This window comes from Phacochoerus africanus, chromosome 2, assembly GCF_016906955.1.
Source record: "Phacochoerus africanus isolate WHEZ1 chromosome 2, ROS_Pafr_v1, whole genome shotgun sequence".
NCBI classification, from domain to species: domain Eukaryota; kingdom Metazoa; phylum Chordata; class Mammalia; order Artiodactyla; family Suidae; genus Phacochoerus; species Phacochoerus africanus.
Window position 1 is genome coordinate 119,149,900 of NC_062545.1, and position 23,151 is coordinate 119,173,050.

The following is a 23,151-nucleotide window of genomic DNA, read 5'->3' on the forward strand; positions in this document are numbered from 1 at the left end:
CATAACACTTTTGGCAGAAAGAATGCCCACAGTTGTAATTAGCATATTGATATGCCATTAGAAAGCAAAATTTTGGCAAATACAATTTCTAAAATGGAACTTACACATATTTCAGGTTTGAACTCTCAGACTCATAGCTCAAACTCAGTCCAACTCATTTAGACTTGGTCATGTTGAATCTTTGACCAAAACTACCAGTTAGTTCAGTCAGAACTCTCAAACCAGACCCTCAGTAGAAAACATTACTGCTGGTTAAGACACATTTTTCATTGAAAGTTCTTAAAGCCATTTTATATTTAATATTTAGTATGGTTGTGAGAAAATCTATTAGCAACTCTAATCATTTTTTAAGAGATCAGATGATTAATAAAGTGAATAGGAGGTTATCTTTCAATTATCTGGCTATATTTCTATACAATATCAAGTACAAGTTATTTGAAGATTGAATCTGTTCAATAGGCCAAAGAATGAAACAAATAGAAGCTGTCCAAGAATTTTTAAGTAATTCTGGGAAAAAATGTTACGCACTTAAGGAAGGCACTTGTTTCACTAAAACCACTCTTAGCATGAGTGCTAGGGAATATATTTTCATGTAGTTTTCTTGGCAAAATGAGAGATGAAAAGACAATTGCCTTAATTTAAGCAAAAACAATAAAACATCACTAGTTCTATAATTAAGAATCCAGTTATTAAGTACTTATTAGGTATTAGGCATTGTTCTAAGAGCTTCACATATATTCAATTAATCTTACTAACCACACCCAGGGGGTACTATTCTTTTTATTTATTTTATATATTTTTTTGTCTTTTTAGGGCCGCACCCATGGCATATGGAAGTTTCCAGACTAGGGGTGGAATAGGAGCTAGAGCTGCTAGTCTATGCCACAGCCATAGCAACACCTGGTCTGAACCATGTCTGTGACCTACACCACAGCTCACAGCAATGTTTAATCCTTAACCCACTGAGCAGGGCCAGGGATCGAACTTACGGATGCTCACGGACACTAGTCAGGTTCTTAACCTGCTGAGCCACAATGGAAACTCTTGGGGGGGCTATTCTTATCCTCATTTTATAGATGAGGTAATTGAGGAACAGAGAAATAACTAACTTACCCAATATTACAGAGTTAATAAACGGCACAGCCAGGATTTGAAGAAATTGATAATAAGGCCATATTTGCAGAGGGAAGTTCAATTTACTTGAGAAAACAAACAAAATATATTGTCATTTCCTTTGTGCTTGAGCAGATAATGCTTTGGGTTCTAGGGCTATTTGCTGAACCATCTTATCTAGGAATATACAATCCCTTTATTTTGATTCTGCCGGATTCAGGAATTAGATAAAATATGACTTCCTGAGACTAAAGACTAAAGTGTTTGACCCATTGTCAGTGTCAAGGACCATTTTTATTGTCTTCTGAAACTGGCATAACAAATGCACAATGAATGTCATCTTTCTCTCTCTCTCTTTTTAAAAGCTGACTCAATGAGTCATTGAACCATATCCAATTGGATTCTCCTCCATCTTTTATTATTGAATAACTTACATGAAGATGTCTTTTTTACCAAAATTAAAAGGCTTTTCTGTCTGCATATGACATTCTCTTGGGTCACTTTATAGATATTTATATCAAAAGAATATGACACAAAAAATCAGAAATTGAAACCCAAGTTTGAATCCCTATCAGTAGACTTAGGCAACTTATAATAATTATAAATGGTTGCAGGAAGGAGACAAATAATCTGGGCAGTGTTTAGTCATATGGTATGGAAAATGAATCTACTAATGATTGAATGTTGAGCAAATGAATAAATGAATTGATGAATAAGGAACTGTGCTGCCAGTCAATTATTATTGATTGACAGCTTTGACAACCTAATTATATCACTGGTGTCTAGGGATTTTTCTTCTATGCATTCACGTTTCTGGTTCCTGTCTTCCCAAGATGGGGAGGAAATACTGTTTTTAACTATACTTCCCAAACACTGCCCAAAGTCAGGGAAAATACTAGGCAATATATAAACATCTGTTGAATTAATGATCAGAGATACTCATCTCTGTTACTATTGTATCCACACAAATTAGAGGTTCTATTAGACTTTATTACATCATAATTCTGCTGCTTATATAAATAAATAATAGTAGGCTAATAAGACAAGTTATAATGACTATGGGCCAAAATTGGTTTTACTCATATGTCCATAGCATTACTCTAAATGATTGAAAAATCAGTTTTCTGATAAAAGTTTTGGTTGGTGGGCTGATTAGTGAAAAATACCCTCTGTCTATAGTTTGAAGAATTTAGATTTGAGCCCAGTTCCACTACTTAATATCAATGTAACTCTTCCGAGTCATTCAATCTCACCCTGAACTCCTGTCTTATCTGAAAATGGGTTTAGTCTCACATTCCTTATAGGGTCACTGAGCAGATCAAGTATGGGACATAGGTATGCTTTGTCTAATGGACATTTGGGCCATGTCTGCCTAGGATTCATTAGCCTCCTAATAACTATAACATTTACCTGCTAATTTCCAAATTGGCTTAGTGAAAAGAAAAATTGAGTTTCTTTATTTCCATTTCCCATACCACTGTCTATTCCTCTGTTCTTTTCAATTTCTTCATAGTGGCTTTCCTGCCTTTCAGTACCACTTTCTCTCTTTAATGATGCAGGACACACTGCCCATAGTTGTGCTCTGCTTAGTTTGGTTCTACCTGGGGGTTTATTATTGCTGAGGGTAATGCTCTATCAAGTTACCTTGCCTTTTCAGTTAAAGAGAATTCAAGGTGTTTATACACCCAGGGAATGAAATGACTTTGAGTGGAAAGTGAAACGAGGCATAACTGAATATAACAGGACAGTAATGCAACTTAGAGCTAAAGGGATCTAGTGTATTCTAAATCTATCATAAAATTTGACATTATAGACACACATAGTTTAAACAGCCACCCTCCCCCATAGAAACTGACTTTTAAATCACATAATGTTGTTTAGGAACAAAAACTAAACTGAAAATAATTGAAAATAATCCCCTTTGTTTGGAATCACAGGGAGGGATCAGGTTTCTAGGTTCTTCTATTATGTGTAAGAAGGCATTGTCATTTTAAGTGAAAGCTAAAATACAAGGAGAATGTGAGGCAAATATGCAGGCCTGAATGTCAACTTTGGCCAATAGGAAAGTGTTTTTGTTTTCTGTATTTTATCTTTCAGTTTTTCTTGTTTGTTTTGGGGGAGGGTTGTAGTTGATCTGAGAATATTCCTTTGATGGCGTTCCCATGGTGGTGCAGTGGAAATGAATCTGACTATGCACCAAGAGGTTGCGGGTTTGATCCCTGGCCTCTCTCAGTGGGTTAAGGATCCTGCATTGCTGTGAGCTGTGGTGTAGGTCACAGACATGGCTTGGATCTGGCATTGCTGTGGCTCTGGCATAGGCTGGTAGCAACAGCTCCAATTAGACCCCTAGCCTGGGAACCTCCATATGCCTCTAGTGAGGCCCTAAAAAGACAGGAAAAGAAAAAGAGAGAGAGAGAGAATATTCCTTTGAGGCTATAAAAACACATGCTTTTGTTTGGGGGAGAAAAAGATATTTTTTATTGACTCTATACTTAATTCTCATGCTTCTCAAGTGCTCCTTTTATCTAGAAGTTTCAGCCTAGAAACATTACAAAATTGCCTGCACTTAGAGTTTGCAGCTGACACGGAATGAGTTACAGGTGGCCTTGCCTGCATTATAGGGAGTGCCTCTGTGTCAGGTTTAGCACTGGTTCTCCAAGTGTGGCCCCTGGACCAGCAGCATCAACAGCTCCTGGGAAACTGTTATAAATACAAATTCTTAGACTCCATCCCAGACCTAATGAATCAAAAATTCTAAGAATGAGGTCTAGAAGTTTGTGTTTTAATGAGCTCGGTGTGTGATTCTCACATGCCCCAAAGTTTGAGAACCACATGTTTACTGTTGTAGAAACTCAAAATGAGGTGACACATTTCTTTCTTTTTTTTTTTTTTTTGTCTATTTCCCATTTTCTTGGGCCGCTCCCGTGGCACATGTAGGTTTCCAGGCTAGGGGTCGAATTGGAGCTATAGCCGCTGGCCTACGCCAGAGCCACAGCAATGTGGGTTCCAAGCCGCGTCTGCAACCTACACCACAGCTCATGGCAATGCTGGATCCTTAACCCACTGAACAAGGCCAGGGATAGAACCCGAAACCTCATGGTTCCTAGTCAGATTCGTTAACCACTGAGCCACGACGGGAACTCCTGACACATTTCTTAAGTCCAGATAAATGGCCAACACCCTTGCGTTGTTCTGATGGTGCTGAAGGCCATTACCTGGTTTAAGAGAGAGTCAGGCTAATAGAAGTATGGTCATAATTTGCATTTTCCCTACTAGGCTCTAGTCATAAGCATGATGATTTACCTAGAGGACCTGCAAGGAGCTACAGACTCATCTCTTCTGAACTGTTCTGACTCAGAGACCTTTTAAGGTGCTAGTAGCAAAAGTGCTTACATGGCACTCACTGATACCTACCCTGACCTGATTTTCACCTTGTGTTTCCTAGCCATGCCTTGCCTCTGAATGATGACAATCTGTAACTTTGATTGTCCTCTCTTACTGTGTGCTCCTCCTCAGAGCTTGCACCTCCTCCCAGGATTCAATAATCACCTCCTGAATGGAGGTGCAGAACAGACTGCTCTCTTCGCCACAGCTCCCATCTGCCCTATGGACATAGTCCCTTGGTATATCCTAATATTAGCACTGACAGAAATAGACTGAATGTATCATTTGCCTCAAAACAACCCACCATCAATACGTCCACTCTGTGCTCAGTGGTAGGTTTCACGGATCTGCAAGTCACCTAAGCTCACCACTCCCTTAACCTTTGCTTGCTTTATTTTGGAATGACCTGTAGATTCTTTCTTCATGATATTCCTCATATTCATCCCTTCTTGTCTGTTCCTATTATTAGTATATTTAAACTGTAAATATTTAAGCTGCAAACTATTTTGCAGAAGGTTTCTTTCCTTCCTTCCTCCCTTCTTCCTTCCTTTCTTCCCTCCCTCCTATGCAAAAGCGGATGGCTTGAGAACCTTAGGTTAATCTGTGGACCTCCCCTTTCTTTTGAGCATTTCAGTGACTACAACTCCATCTATGCACTCCTGGGCCTGACATTCAAAGCTCTCTAAGTTTTGATCACAACCTACTTCTTCCATTACCCTTCCATTCATTCCTCCCTACAGATTCTTACTTCAGTGGTTCTCGAAGTCAGTTACCAGGAGAGCTGATTAAAACACAGACTTTTGGGCCCAGTTCCTAGAGTCTTTAATTCTGCAGGTCTGGAGTGAGGCCCAAGATTTTGTCAATCCTAACAATTTCTCAGTGTTAATAGACCAAATGCTTGTGCTCCCCACCCCTAAATCCATATGTGGAAGCCCTAACTGCCAACATGACTGTATTTGAAGCTGAGGCCTCTAAGAAAGTAATTAAGGTTAAATGAGGTCATATGAGTGGGCTCCTGATCCAGTAGGATTAGTGTCCTTATATGAAGTGACACTAGAGAATGAGAGCTCTCTCTCTACCACATGAGGATGCTGAGAGGTGGCTATCTAGAAACCAGGAAGAGGGCTCTCACCAGAAACTGAATCTGCTGGTACCATCAGCCTCCAGGACTGTAAGAGAATAGATTTCTATTGCGTAAGCCTCCCAGCCTATGACACTGTGTTACCAAAGTCTGAGCTGACTGATACCAGGAGACCTTGATGCTGCTACCTCTGGACTTTGCCTTGAGACAGACTTGACCTCTGTGCCTTGCAGACATGCCTTCCTCTACTCCTCCCCTCACTTGAATCTCACAAATTTTTCAAAGCTCACCCTGAGCCACACTTCTCTGAATCCTCCCAACTCTCCTGCCCAAAGTCCTTTCTCCCTTTTTGAAAGCCCTTACTTGGTCTTTAGATTCATCTGGTATTTGGCACAAGCTACCATGTGTAATTCTTTTTTTCCTTCATATGGTTGTTTTTAGCTTCAGTGGAAGCTCCATGAGCAGAGAATGTCCCCCCTTGTGTCTCATACCCATCTCCCTTGTGACATCGCAAGCATTCAAAAAATACTCCATTATTTGACCACCCTGATGTGCATGGAGCAGAATTTCCTGGAAGCCACAGGTGTGAATGCTTCAGGTGTCAGCGTGGTAGGTTTCTCAGCTGCTCTAAGAGCCTCTTGGTACTGAGGAGGGAGAGCTCACAGGGGGTCATGTGATTACTAGATTCCTTCCTGGAGGAACTCATACTAAGAGAGTTCCTCTTTCTATGTTTGTAGAAGTAAGAGGTACTTTTCAGACAGTGCATCCAATAATAGTGATGCAGTAAGAATGAACATAATGGAGAGATTGCTGTGCACTAAGCACTTCACATACATTACCATTATGATCCTCCCAGCAACCCAACAGACTTTGGAGTTACTGGGTTACCCATTGTACAGATGGGAAAATTGAGACTTACAGAAGTTAAGTAATTTTTCCAAGGTTATATAACCAAGAAGAGGTAGAGCAGATGCCTGGGCTGTAACTGCATGTTTCCCTATTCCCTTGTTTTAACCAACATACCAATTCTTGCACCTTCTCCAGAAATAAGCAGAGACATTTATGCCAGAAGTTTCTATAAGCTTGACTTTCAACCTTCAAAGACTGAGATTTACTATTTCTATGCCACTTAACAGAGTACATATTTCTTTTTCTAAGATAAATCAAACACGTAATAGCAAGGCTTAACTTCTAGTGTCAAGGGATAACTGAAGGAGAAAAAACCCATATCTTTTCTTGGAAGTTAGTTATAAAGGGCACAGGGAGGTTATGAAGCAATAGTTGCAATCTTCAATTAATGCCACTGATGCCTGTGATCATAAAAACCTGTTCTCAGTGAATAAAAACAGACGTCATGGCTCAGTAGATCCAGAGAAACTGTATTGCATTTTGCTTTCTCGACTCAGTGACTTGAAGAATGTTTTTCTGACATCTCAGTTTGTCAGCATTTCCATAAAGTTCCCAACAACTGATATTCTAACCTCTGTTTCACTTGCCAATCAGTCCTAAAACAAAAATAACAGCAATAATGGAAACACTGAAGAATATCATAATTACCTGAAGTAAGAAAGTATCAGATAATTTCAAGAATACCCATTTTATCACTGACTTGCATTTGCCTAGTTTTAATCAATGCATTACAGAATTACTCTGGTAAATTTCTTCATAAAGTAAGATTTATAAGTTATTAAATTATAAATAACATATATACGTTTGTAAACATAACGTGTGTGTGCGTGTAGTTCCTACTCCTAACAATTCTCCCACCCACAGAGCAATTTTGAGGCCCTTTGAATCCTAAGGAGAAGGTGTAATTGGGCTGTTTATTTCAGCCCACAGATTTAAATCCAAAGCCCTGAAAGACTTCAAAGTCTCCTATTTTGAACTGATTATACCTTTACTCTGCACATTAAAGTGAGTTCTTCATAGATATATTTTTTAAAAATTATGATTCAAAAAGAAATCCTTGGACATTTTTCAACAATTTGAAAGTGCAAAAAAAATATGAGCAGGCAGGAAAAAACAAACAAAAAACACTGTAATTTCACCACACAGAAGTAAACACTGATTTATTTTGGAAACTTATTGAAGAAATTTAATCTCCTATACTTTTATTTATTTAACAAGATTTATTTCATCAGCTCAGGTCTATTGTAGTGCTGAACTCTACCATGAACCTGCTCCATATCTCCATCACTATTCCCACCAGCCTAGCCCCTAACCTACCTGCCTGCTTTTGTCTTTTCCTTCAGTCTTTTCTCCCACACTGTACACTTGCTCAGATCACTTCAGTGGCCTCTACTGCCCTTGGGTGACATGATCGTGTCAAAAGAGCACTCAGAGGCAGTGTAGAATATCACACCAATAATCCAAAGACCTCTGTCTGACTCTGCAGGGCTTTTCTCAGACTCAGGTGAGAAAATGGTAGTTGAAGTGCCTATAAACTGGAGCAAACTGCAGGTACGAGTGGTTATTAGTTTGATCTTTGAATGAAATGCCAAATGTCAAATTTTGTTGTTGTTGTTTGGTTTTAGAAACAAAACAATTTTGAGTTTAATTTTAGAAAAATATGTACATTACTATCAGAATTATTTAAATCCAACTTAGCCTTATAGATGCAACTAGTAGAGAACACTTGAAGTGAGAAACAGTGTTCTTATACCACCAATACTGTGTATAGTCTTGGAATTAGATCTAGTTCTCACCCAATTGAGAAATGAAAAAGATCCCTTCTCCCCCCACAGTTATATTGGTAGTGTTATAGGAAAATTAATCTGTCACCTGTTTATGCTAAAAAATGAATGAAATAACAATGAAAGTATACCTTTTCTGATCTAGAAATATGTATGCTTAAATGATTTGCACAAGGAATGATAATTTCCCTCATTGCATGACATACAACAAATACCTACTTATTCTGTGCTTTGAGGACTTTAAATTTTGCTAATGATTCCATCAGTGACTCCTGGTTGTCTCAATCTGATTTCTAGTTTTCAGAGAAGATGGAACACTGGGCAAAATAAACTGCATTATGAGTGGGATCTGAGATTTTGATGACTTGGTCAGAGTATAATGGAAATATTCTTGTGAGTGAAAAGCTAATATCCTCTTTTGTTCATTCTGGACAGCTCAGTCATCAAAATGTGATGTCTTTTCTCATTCCAAAGATAATTATTCTGATACTTGAGTGGATTATTTTAAAATGTTAATCTTTGCTGACCCAAGTGGAAGAGGGGCTATGGAAGAAAAAACCTAGCAAAGCCATGAAGATTTGCTTTTGAATAAGTCAGGGTATTATTAGAAAAGAGATGGAAATTCAAATTAGGGTAATTTTGGATGGTTTGAGAAAGAGACTGTTTATGATGGTTTAGGTGGGGTTCTAAGGAAAGCCCTCCCTCCAAAGGATAGTGGGGCTATTAATACCTCTAGTCCCTAAAGCCTAGGGGCAGAGAAAGCTACTCAGATCTAGAAGGAAAGAGTTTCATAAGGAAGGCAACACTGAGGGACCTAGAGTCAAAGGACACAGTCAGCCTGAATGAATGGATTGTGGCCAGAGGGAGCTGAGAGAGAATGAACACCTGACCTCACTCTTTCCTCCCATGGATCTTGGAAGGGCTCCCCGCTGGCTGAAGCCAATGGGAAACAAGGAGTAAGAGAGTCCATAGTTGAAATCCATACAGCCCAGCCTCCTGGGGAGAGAATACAGTGGATTAGAAAGGGCAAATGGAAGATATTCAGGGCAGCCTTTCATTGTAGTTTAACTAGCATTTAGCACAAAGGCTAGCACGTGGAAAATGCTCCTGGAAATGAGTCACATAAAAGAATATATGACTATATCTGTGACCTAAACTGAACATGGTAGCATATTTCCTTTTTTCCTGGTTGTGTTTAAGTTCATGTAACAGGTTAAATAAAACGTCATGATTTCAAGAGTCTAAGAGAAATTAGTGATCTTATTTTCTCCATCTGACTTTACATACCCCTTTGTATTTCTCCGGGGACACTATCTTATGCCTTGTATGGAAACTACTGAACAGTATCAGCCATCAAATTGTAAGCTTCTCTCTCTTTTTCTCCCTCTCTTTTAGACTATGAACATACTTGCTTTCACTAAAGGCTTGTTGAAAGGTTTATATATGAGGACTGTCATATCACACAATTTAAAATTTTCTGCATTTAATTTCCTAGCATTTATTTTTTCTAAAATTCACTAAGCATCTACTTTGTATCTAGCACTGTACTACTTTGTATCTAGCACTGTACTCAACACATTTGAAGAATGAATAAGCAAGGTCTTATCTTCCTAGGGTGTATATTGGGAAAGAAGAGTAATATAGATTAGCAATCATGATATAACTTTATATGCAAGGGAAGTGTCAGAAAATGATATTTCTGCTGGTGGGGGACAAGGGTAGAAAAGAATAGAAAAGAGAAGGAAGACTAAAGCAGCAATTGCCTATACAGACACACACAGACACACACACACACACACACAGAATAGACGCTAAAGGAGTGAAATGAGGCTATGTTAGAAAGGGTTTTCTGAAAGAAGGATGCATTTTCTTATTTTCACCTTATATTCCTACAGTATGACTACTTCCAAATAATATTCAAATGGTGCCCTGGCTACTGTGTCCAGTAACTAGAACAAAGATGAGAAGAAACTGGGAAGCAAGGTAGAAGTATGGGAATAGAGTTTGTTGCTAGGGTGAAAACAACAACAAAATCAAAAACTGAAAGATTATCCCTGGAACAGAAGGGGGCTTTTGTTATACTAAAATGAAAAGTAAGGAGGATGAATTAGCCCCCACCCTGTTATTCAAAACTAGGGAGATGAAAACTCAGGCTGTAGGAAGAAATCATAATACATTCTGCTTTCTTTGCTGATTAAAATAAGTGTGGAATAGTGGGAAGGGCGATATCTCTACCATTTATTTACAGGACTTTAGCAAGTTTCTTCATCTATATGTGACTGGTCTCTTAACACAATGATAAGTGTGGATGAAGTTACTAGCCTTGCAGGATGGTTGGGAAGAATAGCATAATGGCAGATGACTTGCTTTTGGTTTGCTCAGTATTGTTACTGTAACCTTACCTAACACTTGTCATTTCTCCTTTGGGAAAGGATTCAATATACTCAGAAACATATCACATCGCCACTCTTGTTAAATTATTTGTACAAAACTTTTTGACTGCATTAAAGAGCCTTGTTTGAGTGTTATAAGACCAACTGCAACATTTGAAGAGCCAAACCTTAAATATTCTCCATTTCTTCACTGTACCTAAGAAATGCTTGCGTCTAGTCTTGGAAGGCAGTGCTAGCTGGTGGGATCCCACTGTTCCAGGTATAAGACAGTGGCAGAGGGCTGTTGGAGGGGATTATGGATTTCTGGTTATCTCTGAAAGTCTTATTAGCTAAAATGAGAAACCACTTCTGATTGTGATTTCAAATCAGTATTAAACTAAAGATGGCAAAATGGGTTTTTAATATTACTCCCTCTTCTCCCATAAACTAAACACATTCCTCAGCATTTTCCCCCATTGGTGGCATCAAGTTGAAGTTTCAGTTTGGACTTTGACCTAAAAACTACTTTTTTTTTTTAAGGGCCACACCCACAATATATGGAGGTTAATAAACTAGGGGTTGAATCAAAACTGCCACTGCCAGCCTATGCCATAGCCACAGCCATGCAGGATGCTTAACCCATTGAGCCAGGCCAAGGAATGAACCCGCAACCTCATGGATACCAGTCAGATTCTTAACCTGCTAAGCCACAATGGGAACTCCTAATTTCTTTATTTTGATGCCAGTTCTTCTGTAAACTAAATATTAGGAATGTTAAGACCATCTACTCATTTTTGATAAGAAGAGACCTTTTCTACAGTGGACCACTTCAGAAAAGGGTTTCTTTTCTGCTTACAGATACATCTTTTCTAGTTTGAGGAACATAATAGTGATAATTAATATTTTATATATTATGAGTGCATTAAAGTATATTCATAGATTCCAAAAGGTAAGCTGGTAGCTATCTGATTTCCATTTCAGATTCAAATATATTATACTCCATTTGAGCAGGACACGGGTTGTTATAGTGACCACACTGATCTGATAACATTTTAAGCAGTTTTAAATAAGCAGCTATTCAAAGATGTTGCTCACAAAACATTAAAAAGAGAATATATTATAAAATAAAAACATTTCACCTCATATGTTTTAATTTATAGTCTTTTTTTTTTTTTGCTTTATAAGCCATTGTAACTTAGACATAAAAAAAAATCTCTTTTGTCTATAAAGCTTTTGAGACTTAGATTCCTCAAGCTGTAATAAATGCTCAGGTAAGGAAACAGAATATGACACAGGATATCTCAGCAATTAATCATTCTGTGCCTCATTCTAAATTGTGTTATCCATTGAAAAAAATTCTGCTTAACATGTTAAAGCTTTATACATTTTTCACTGTCTGCTACTGCATGAAATATTCAAAGAGCCCTTGGCGTAATGAAATAGCTTTAAGATAAGCTTTATGAAAAAAATGATGATTAATATTGTAATCAAGAAGCAAGAAATGAATTTTGTACCAGCATCTTAAACTGTAAGTAACACCTCTTTGAGAAACAACAACAAAAAAAGTATGAAATTTCAAGCTAACTACCCAATTTAAATCATAGAGTCACCTTCAAGAGGAAGAATGTTGTATTATACATATTAAAATAATTTTTACTAATATTACACCAAATTATTAACCATGCATGGAAATCTGAGATACTTTTAACCCTCTTTATTGATCAGAAACAGGTAGTGATGTGGTATTTTGTTTTAAAGGCAAACTAACTTTTTTTTCCTAATAAAAATATACTGTGGGATTTTAACATTAAGAATGCAAATATATTCTGTCCTAGACATTTTCTGCATCTAGCATACCTTTTTATTTCTACCTCCTCATGTTTCAGTTTTCCCAATGACCTTTCCTGTCTTCCCAAGCCAAATTGTTCCCTATTCTAATATGACTTATGTTGTATCACCTCTCACGTTGTTTCAGTCTAGTGTTAGATCAGGGTATCTCAACCTCAGCAACTTTGCCATTGGGAGCCTTAAGATAACTTTCTGTTTTTGGAAGCTGTTCTGTGCACTGTAGGATATTTAAAAGCCTCCCAGGTCTACACCCTTTAAAAGCCAGTAACATGACCACCACTCCCAGACAGGACAGCAAAACGCTTCAGATATTGACAAATGTCCCAGGGGTGGGGGAGGGGCAAAATCACCTCTGCTTGAGAACCACCATATTGGAGCATCTGGTGTACATAAAATAATGTTCAGCTTTGGACTGAATATATGCATCGCTGTATGGGACTTCAATCAGATGTGATGTTCAATAAATATTTGTTAAGTGAATGCAGCGTGAAATGGTGTTTTACTACTGGAGTACACTGCCAGACTAATAAACATGTTAATCAAAAACTGAACTTTCAGTTTGATTGAGGACTTAAGAATGCTTTTGTATCCATCTTGCATTTGTTATTTTCCAATATTTGGAATAGAAAGAGGAAAAAAGACAGTGTTTTTACAAATTAATAGATTCCATTTAAATTCTGTGGCTCATAATTTTTTAAGGAAACTCCCCTGCCATTTTTGTTGTTTGTTTTTACTACCAGAGAAAGAGGACATCTAAATCTATTCCAAAAAGAGGACAAAAAATGGAAGAAGAGAAAGTGATAATAGAAGGGAAAAGGGAAAATGAGGCACAAAAGAAAGAATAAGTGAGCAAGATAAAGCAGGCTTTTCTATACTTATAAACCCATTTGTGGAAAAGCTGAAATAAAAATACTTTTAAATGAAAGTATATCTTTCAATTTGAAGATAGTGTAAAAACAATTATTCTTTCTCCTTATACTTAATATTACAATTTTCTAACACAAAAAACAATAGAGAAAGAGATGCAAAAGAACATTTTAACAAAGGAAAGTGAACAAAGGAAATGGAGTAAGGGAAGATGTTATGAGAATAAGAAAATAGAGTATGGATGCTTTAAACAGCACAAAGTTCTAAAGGATCCAACATTGTTTTACACAACACATAGATTTACTAGATAACATGAGTGATAATTCAATGTAGTTTTAAACAAAATTGCAAAGTATGAGAAATTAAGGAGACAAAATCAGTTTGTTATTGCTCATAAGTTAAATGAAATATGTAAATTTTCCAAATAATGTTTACTACTTCATAAGTTGAGTTTCACTAATTTAATTAGTTCTGTAATCCTAACTTAAGACATCATGAGAGAAAAAGCTCAAGTAATAGGGACAAATTTATTCAGGGAATTTGTCTTTTTATACTTATCATCAAGAAGATGCACCATGAATGGATAAGCAATGAGGTCCTGTTTTATAGCACAGGGAACCATATCCAATCACTTGGGATAGAACATGATGGAAGATAATATGAGGAAAAAGAATGTTTATACATGTATAACTGGTTCACTTCGCTGTACAGCACAAATTGAGAGAACATTATAAATCAACTATATTTAATAAAAAAATTTAAAAAAGAAGATGCACATGTATTGGTTAAGAGCACAGGATCTATGTCAAGAACCTGGAACCTGGCACCCCACTACCTGAGTTCAGAAGTATGACCCTGGAGTTGGGTTCACCCAGGAGCAGACTCTGAGACAAGCATCCCAGGATAAATGATGCACCTGTGAAGGCATCCTGTCTGAGGGACAGAGCCCCATCTCCCAGGGCAACTCTGGAGTTTGCATAGCACACACCTTAAAAGTTATCTCAACTGAGGAAGCTCATGTTTCACTTGTTTGTTTTTTAATTTGTCAGTCTCTTGTCTCTTACTGGTTGGAAGCTGTTTCCTGGGGCACTGACTCTTTGACATCGCTGCTTACCCTGAACTTGGCTCCTCAGTTAGAGGGTGGCAAGGGTTTTCAGTGTGCAATCCTAGCTTATCTATCAAATTTTCTATTTGAAAGACCCCCCCATAACACAAGTATGGTTTTTTTCAATTGCAGTAACAAAAGAGAAATTAGATTAACAAAAACCAAATACGATAAATATTCATAGGTATTTAGTACTTCACCAAGTTCTATAAATTTATTCAGAGTGTTGTAATGATATTAACACTGGAAACTCCTAGACTTCATATGGTCATTTTGGACTCTTCCTGCTACTAGGATAACAGGTACCCGAAGCGGATGGTGGATCCTACTGTTACTTGCAAATACTCATCTGCAGGGAGGAGTACCAGAGAATCTGATAGGTAGCACTCAGGTTCCCCTCTTTGAGGCCTGTGTTAAATGTTTAAAAGAACAATAGAGCAGCCTGTATAAATAAGAGCCTGGAGAACTAAACTTTTCTGTGTTTCTCTGTCAGTTAAAGAACCCTAGAAGCTGAGGCTCCTTAGAAGCCAAAGAGCACACAGACTGACCTGGGGCATTTGGAAGTTGTACATATAAGCCATAGCTTTAGAGTCTGTTAGAGAAATGGAGCTTGTAGCCTTTCATATGTTCCATTTTCACTTGTGTCATAAAGACTTCTAATATTCAGCAAATTTTACTCTTACCTCTGCTTTCCCTATTTTATAAAGGACATGGTGTGTCTTCTGACTTTATTATTCCGTCTCTGGTAATGGGTATTGAGATGGGATTGTGGTGGAATTTGGAGGAGAAAGGCGATGGACAGAAACTCTGAAATACTGCATCCCTTCATTGATGAGACTTGGCCTGCCTCCATTTTTGATTCAACAATGGTTATGTTCCCTTAGGTAATAGTATTTCTCTCTCCCTCCTCCCCCACAATTTGAAAGTATAAACAACTATTTGAGTAGGTAGAGAGGAGAATTGTAGAGAATTCTAGAGAGATGGCAGGTGACAGTAGAGAAAGCCCCACTGTCACTGAAGACATGGAAAGAATATATGAGCTCAAGTGGGCCCCACAGGAGGGAACTGGGCTTCAGCCATGCTGTCAGGACCCCATCCCAGAGGACTGGACACTAGGAACAGATATTCAAGAAGCTATTGGAGGAAGCAAGGGAGGGGGCCCTGGAGGGAGCTGGGGCAGGCTCCACTCATCAGAGAGCCGGATAGAAGGGGAGGTTCCTGACTAGGGCCCTTCAGAAAGCCAGCATTTGGATACAGCTGTCCAAGAAAATTCAAGACATCTCCCTTCCCTTTATTTTCTTCCCCCAAAACCCTGAAGTAGAGAGAGATCTAGAAGATGATGGGGAGGGAAAGCAAAGTGCAAAACAAGCTCCCTTCACACCTCAGGATCTTTGGGCCTGATCATGCTGGGCTGGGGACCACTGGGGGATGAGATGATAGGTAGGGAGGAGATGGAGATAGTTTCCACAGAGCATGGTTGAAGGTAACTATTGGAGAAAATGAAAAACTATATCCTACGAATTTCAGTTATGTCAAAAATTGTGCGCTTATAAAAAGACAAATGGAGTTAAATAAGATTAAAATAAGGTATGTTGTCAGGGATTATTGGGATTATGAATCCTCTTATTCCCCCTCCTTATATGTTTTTAATGTTGCCATACAACTCATATAGTTCAACATTAATACATGTGCCAAATTTCATACACCAGCATTGATAAAGATATGTAGTTTTTTTGTGTGACATCTATGCTGAAATGCGGGCCATGTGGTATACATGTAATGTGTATATATAAAAGCAAAGCCAAGTTTTTTTATACTCACATTCTTGCAGAATAAAGCAACAATATTATTCTAAAAAGATGCATTAAAATTGAATTCATTTTTATACAGTTTAGAACTCCTTGAGGGATCACAGATTCAAGGAGTAATGTATCTCTTGATAATGCTTTATGACTCAACTTCTCCTCTCTGGAACCATCCCAAGATATAGGCTGGGTTTGCAGATCACATTAAAAGGAATATTTGCAGCATTTAATCAGACATTATCAGAAAGCACCAAGTATTAAAGACAGGTCAAGCACTTACCTAGCACCTACCTTGACGTTATCGTCAGTGTAGTTAGAAAAAGGAAAATAGCCATGACATATACAAGTCTGGAGCATTTTCATCAAAGGAAAAAAAAAATCTGTAGGCCTTTTTTGAAGGTTCTCACAAATGAAGATAATGTGTCCTCTAATTTATTTTTATTATTTATGGGATGTAATTTATGATGTTCTAGAGTTTTAGCCAGCATTTGGCTCTTTATTGACTTAGAGTGACATTTTCAATGATCTTTCAAATGCCAGCCCTTAAATGTATGCAACTGCCAAAATATAATAAATCACAAAGCAACTTGAAAGAAAGGTTATTTAACAGTAATATCCTAGAAGCTTATGAGGTGGGAAATTTGCCACATAAAACCAATCTGAGTTTCCAATAAAATACCTCGTTCATTTCAAAGTGAAAGCTAGAATTTCTCTCATATAAAATTAGGATAAAATGAAATTTCCCTCATCAGAACCCAAGAGCAGGAGATTTTACATTTTAAGTCAGGATTGGGGAATGATCATCAAACTCCGCAAGTTACCAAGGCCAACAAACACTGACTATTTTGTACTAAGTTGAGAATATCAGTTACAGATATTCACAACCAGGTATTACTAAGCTTTATGAAGTTAGACCCAACAGCACAGGTCAACCATTTAATATGGTTTTAGTATTAAGCATATCCAAGTGTTATTGAAATTATTCATAAAATTATAATTCAGGAGTGCTAAAAATCTCACAATTATCTATTAACCATAATCTTCCATTCTTATTAATGATTTAATTTATTATAGTAAAATTAACTGTATGTATAATAATTCTTATGATGAAGTTTGGTTGTGTTTGATTTACTTTATTCTCACATCCAATGTGTTACTTACTTTGTGAGGTTTGCGTGTCTATGAATTTCTTTATCAAGGCATCAGTAGTTTGGGTATAAAGACTGAGAGCGTATCTCAGAGACTGAAGATCTGGGCTCTTCTCCAAGAAATTCTTTTTCAGGCCATTTCCTCCTGCATGAAAGTATTGCTAAAAAGGAAAAGAAAAAAAATGTGTATATATATATATATATATATATATATATATATATATATATGCAGAGGCATTTAGAAAGAAGTATTGGAGAAGTGATTCTATTGCCATAATGGTGACACTCAAATGGAATAATACAATAGGATGAACATAAGGTAGATATAAAGAAACAGTACCACATGCCCATGGACAAGTCCACACTAAGTAGTTCATGTTCCCTCAGTATCTCTGAAATGTTGCTCTACATCACAGAGCCCAGATCCTCAAGGCTTAAGACTTTTCCTCTCATTCAAAACTTAAACAAATGGGATCATGAAGATGCAGTGGTCAGAACACTTATAGAATAACAGGTTTAGTAACGTGTCACTTGGTTATTGATTTCTTTTCAAGAGCATGAGAAAAATATCCAGGGTTGTCAAATTTCACAGAGAAGGTAGTGCCTGGTCCTATATTTTCCAAATACAAGTCTGTAATTCTAGGCCAGGTGCCCACTGTTCTCATCTTCCCCATGATCTAATCACATGATGGTGTACACATAGGCCCATCTGAGGATGCAGAATGGTCCTTAGAAATCTAACATCCTCATCGTGGTTTTGATTTGCATTTCTCTAATACTGAGTGACGCTGAACATCTTTTCATGTGTTTCTCGGCCATCTGTATGTCTTCTTTGGAGAATTGTCTGTTTAGATCTTCTGCCCATTTTTGGATGGGGTTGTTTGTTTTTTTGGTATGGAGCTGCAGAAGTTGTTTATAAATTTTGGAGATTAATCCCTTGTCAGTCGATTCATTTGCAAAGATTTTCTCCCATTCTGTGGGTTGTCTTTTTCTGTTGTTTAGGGTTTCCTTTGCTGTGCAGAAACTTTGAAGTTTGAGTAGGTCCCATTTGTTTATTTTTCTTTTTATTGTCAATACTCTGATAGGTGGATCTGAGAAGATGTTGCTGTTGTTTATGTCAGAGAGTGTTTGGCCTATGTTTTCCTCTAGGAGTTTGATAGTGTCTGGTCTTATATCTAGGTCTTTAATCCATTTTGAGTTTATTTTTGTGTATGGTGTTAGGTGATGTGGTACCACCTTACACCAGCCAGAATGGCCATCATCCAAAAGTCTACAAACAATAAGTGCCAGAGAGGGTGTGGAGAAAAAGGAACCCTATCACACTGTTGGTGGGATTATAAATTGGTGCAACCACTGTGGAAAACAGTATGGAGATTCCTCAGAAAACTAAACATAGAACTACCATTTGACCCAGCAATCCCACTCCTGGGCATCTATCCAGAGAAAACCACGACTCGCAAAGACACATGTACTCCAGTGTTCATTGCAGCACTATTTACAATAGCCAAGACATGGAAACAACCTAAATGTCCGTCGACAGAGGAGTGGATCAAGAAGATGTGCTACATGTACACAATGGAATATTACTCAGCCATCAAAAAGAATGAAATACCAGCATTTTTAGCAACATGGATAGACCTAGAAACTCTCACGCTAAGTGAAGTCAGCCATACAATGAGACAGCAACATCAAATGCTTTCACTGACATGTGGAATCTGAAAAAAAAGACTAAACTTCTTTGCAGAACAGATGCTGACTCACAGACATTGAAAAACTTATGGTCTCCGGAGGAGACAGTTTGGGGGGTGGGGGGATGTGCTTGGGCTGTGGGATGGAAATCCTGTGAAGTCAGATTGTTATGATCATTATACAACCACAGATGTGATAAATTCGTTTGAATAATAAAAAATGAAAAAAAAAAGAAATCTAACATCCTTTGAACCTTAGAGATGTAATAAAAAAAGTTTCTTTCTTCTTCTTCTTCCTTTTTCTTTTTTTCTTTCTTTCTTTTTTTGCTATTGTCATCCAACAAACTCAAGACACTGCTATATTTATAGGTAAGATGATGGAGAAAATATATGTTGTTTGACAATGAATATGGTCATTGAAGGATGTCAGCATTTTTCATGCCGCAGGTATTAAGCACAGGTATCACTTTGGGAGACAGAATATCTAGAGATGTGACAGAACTAAGGCTGTTATTTCCTAACCATTTACAGATGATGATGTAGTTATAGTATTCTGTTGTTAGATAAATGGTCCTTTTCCCTGTACCAACAATGCTAAACTACGCCCTCATTGCAACCTGGTTCACTACAATCTAGGATTCTCACAGTATGGTATGTTTTGAGAAAGTCCAACAAATGATTCTGATATACCTTCCTAAATGGATATATGTCATCTCTCTGTCCTACTTCTAAAACATTTCAATGAATTGAAAATTTGTAATTATCACATTTTCTTCCCTAAGTGGAAACACATTCTAAGCATTTTTTTTTTAGGCATCTGAGTGTACTTTCAGAGACTGTAATGTAGCAAAGATTCAGAGCACAGGTCAGAGAAAGTAGGCAATGGGGCTGTGACCAGAAGAAAGTATTCACAACTGCAGACACCCTCCTCTCAAAGAAACCTATGGCCATTTACAATCCCACTCACTGGCTCCAGCTGGGTGTGCCATGAAAACAGAAGTGGCACCTAAAGCTACCTATGGTTATGAAAAGGAGGTGCAGAAACATGGGAAAAGTGGTTTTTTAATTTTTGAAAATATGACAAAGATATAATATTTAAAGTTGCTCTACACCTCGATCTTACAAAAATGTTAAAATATTTTCACATGCAGAAAGTATTGAGGACTGTGCATCTAGAATTGTTTCGGGTATCTTGGTAGATAGAAAAAATATGATAGTTCCTTTCCTTGGGAAATGAGATATGATACCAAAAGCGGGAAAATGTTAGATGGATGTACTGATGGGGGAGGATTTGCTTGGACTTGACTATTTTTCCTGGAGGAGTGGTGGTGGGTGCTCTGGAGCTCTCTTTACATAATCAAGCAGAGATGGAATAATACACCCTAGTTGTAAAGAGCAGCAGGATAAAGTGAACAAGGACTAGGTGGCATCAGTGGAGGGGAAGACTTTCTCCCTTTCAGTGCTTCACAGACAAGCTCCAGGCTCATCAAGCTTGGGCATTAGTGCTGAAGATTAAAATGGTAACGTACAGGAAGAATAAGAAGCAGCAGCTAAAATAACATCTTGTGATTTCTTGGGACTACCGAGAGTTGTCAGGAAAAATTGTGAAAAACTTTGAAATGGGCAAAAATGATTAATGGGTGTCCTGTCTAGTGTACCCATCTGGTGTAGCTTCACTTTCCATTGTCTTGGAGTGATTTAAAACCCTGTTAACTGTGTAAAATGGATAATAATGTAAATGGCTCTTGTCTATAGAAATGCACATTAATTACTGCTGGTAGGATGCAACTGATTATAGTTCTGTATTTAGATCTGTTTTGCCTCTATTAGTAAATTTATTTTGGCTTTCCTCATCTGTTCGTGGTTCTTGGAATTCTCCTTTGAGCCTGTTGTAAGAGCTTACTGGTTCCCTCATTAATTGATGAGTTAACATTTTTGACAAGTTTTATAATTGTATGGATGTCACAATTATATCCTTTTAAAACAAATTATTTTTAACAGTGTATATGAAGTACCCTATGACAGCATTCATAAGGGTGACCATAGTTTTTAACTCTCTAATTTGTGAGGAGGGGCCCAGGGCCCATGGCTCACCCTAACAGCATCAGCAGTGGGGGCAGTGTGGCATCAGCCTTCCTGCTGCTTCTCTCTCTCTCTTTTCCCTTAACAAATCTTTATTACATCTGTCTTGTGAATCTTGTGCCAAGAATATGAAGCAAAAGAGGCCCAGAGTGTGTTCTCAAAGGGATTATAATCAAGTAAGAAACATAACTAAATGTCAATGAATGACTCCAATAATATGTTGGATGTATAAGAAAAATGATTTAAAAAGATAATGGGGGCAGCAAACAATTCTATTGGGGAGGGAGTTAGTAAAGGCTTCGAAAGAGGTGACATCTTAGGTGTTTATCAGTTTGTCAGCACTGCCATTTTTCACTTCAGCAGCCACTAGATAAGTTACTACCATGGACTGAAGAGGAAAAGCCCAGTAGGTAACCAAGAGAAATTCGGAGAAATTGCTTAGGAAGAATGGAGGTACAAGTATTCCCCACCCTATTTTTTCGTCTTTTTGAGGCCACACCCACAGCACGTGGGGATTCCCAGGCTAGGGGTTGAATCAGAGCTGTAGCCACTGGCCTATGTGACAGCCATAGCAATGCCAGATCCTTAACGCACTGAGCGAGGCCAGGGATTGAACCTGCATCCTCATGGATACTAGTCAGATTTGTTTCCTTTGAGCCATTATTGGAACTCTGATTCCCTACTTTTCGAAAGTGGGCCTTATGACACTTTGCTTTTATGGAAGTCCTACATTGGTACCTGTTTTTGCTAACTGAAAAAGAAAAAAAAAAAAGAATTTTCACTTTTGTCAGAAAACATGAAAAGGAAAAATAGAATGTTCAGCATTTACTCTTCAGTGAGATTTTACAGAGGCAGTGTGTACCTGAGTGGCAGGCGTGGCACCGCCAGGCACCTTCCCCAGGAATTGCACTCAGCATCTCTGCATCAAGCCACCTTAGTTTTGAATTGTATCTGTGCTTCATTTAGATTTATTTTGTGCTTAATGAATCCTAAGGTAATTGCTTCTTTGCTCTATGTCATTGTGGCTAATAAAAGCTTTCAAAGGAATACTCTCCAATAGTGGGGAAAACCTGCAGCTGTAGTTCTCATAATGTATTACCTTGGTTAAGTTTAAAATACTTTGTTTTGCTACTTTTACTCTATTCCCATCATTAAACTTGTGCTTTCTGGAAACTGCAAGATGCTTCTAGGCAGTAGAAGGTCTAGAGAAGTTAAGAGATGACATAATACTTTTAAAGATTCATAACACTTTTTAACACATGAAAGACTCTGAGACCCACTGTGGTAAGGAAATCTGTTTAACTGTTTACTAACATACCTGGTTCTTAAAATTGCTTGACTATAGGACACCCATCACTCAGGACATCTATTAACTCTCATGGTTACACAAGTGTTTCATGGAATATGATTTAGAAAACTTTAGGATAGAAGAATGTGACTGGACTTCATATAACTGAGATATGTTTGAGAGTCTAAAAGACATCATGTAAAAACTGAACTAGAGTTAGGCTATGAAAGCATACACTATGTACAATATTTGCTTAAAACCCTCTAATAATTTTATAGGAAAATATGTTTTTACTAAAAACACATTATTTTACAGACTTCTGATACATGGGAGACTAATCATTGAAGCAAAAACATCAATAAGGTGTCCCTTTGCTCCTGAGTAAAGCCTGAAGTTCTCCTTATACTTGCTGAGTAAAGCCTAAAGGTCTTACTCTATAGGCTACTGAACTGACTTCCTCATTTGAGCCATTGAGTGTTATGAGTCACCGTGTAAAGGCTCTAGCAGGATAGTAAATGAACAGTAGAAGATTTGTAAGGGTAGAAACGACGTGTTTGTCTTTCAAGTGCATTGTGTGATTGAAGATGTTGCAAGACAAATCTGAGACAGGAGGTAGCAATGTTGGGAGAGAAAACAAGATGGAAGATGCTAAGGAAAGCCTCCATTCTGGGACCACA

At 37.7% G+C, this 23,151-nt stretch overlaps 1 protein-coding gene across 1 annotated transcript in view; it reads right to left on the bottom strand.

The window, feature by feature from the left end:
- Positions 1-15,838: 15,838 nt before the first annotated feature.
- LOC125120750 (protein unc-13 homolog C-like) overlaps positions 15,839-23,151 on the bottom strand; it is a 137,962-nt gene continuing 130,649 nt past the window's right edge. The window contains exons 13-14 of the mRNA XM_047769188.1: positions 17,426-17,577; positions 15,839-15,950 (exon numbers count right to left, since the gene is read on the bottom strand). Coding sequence (XP_047625144.1) covers positions 15,839-15,950; positions 17,426-17,577 — 264 coding nt within the window. The remainder of the gene's footprint in view (positions 15,951-17,425; positions 17,578-23,151) is intronic.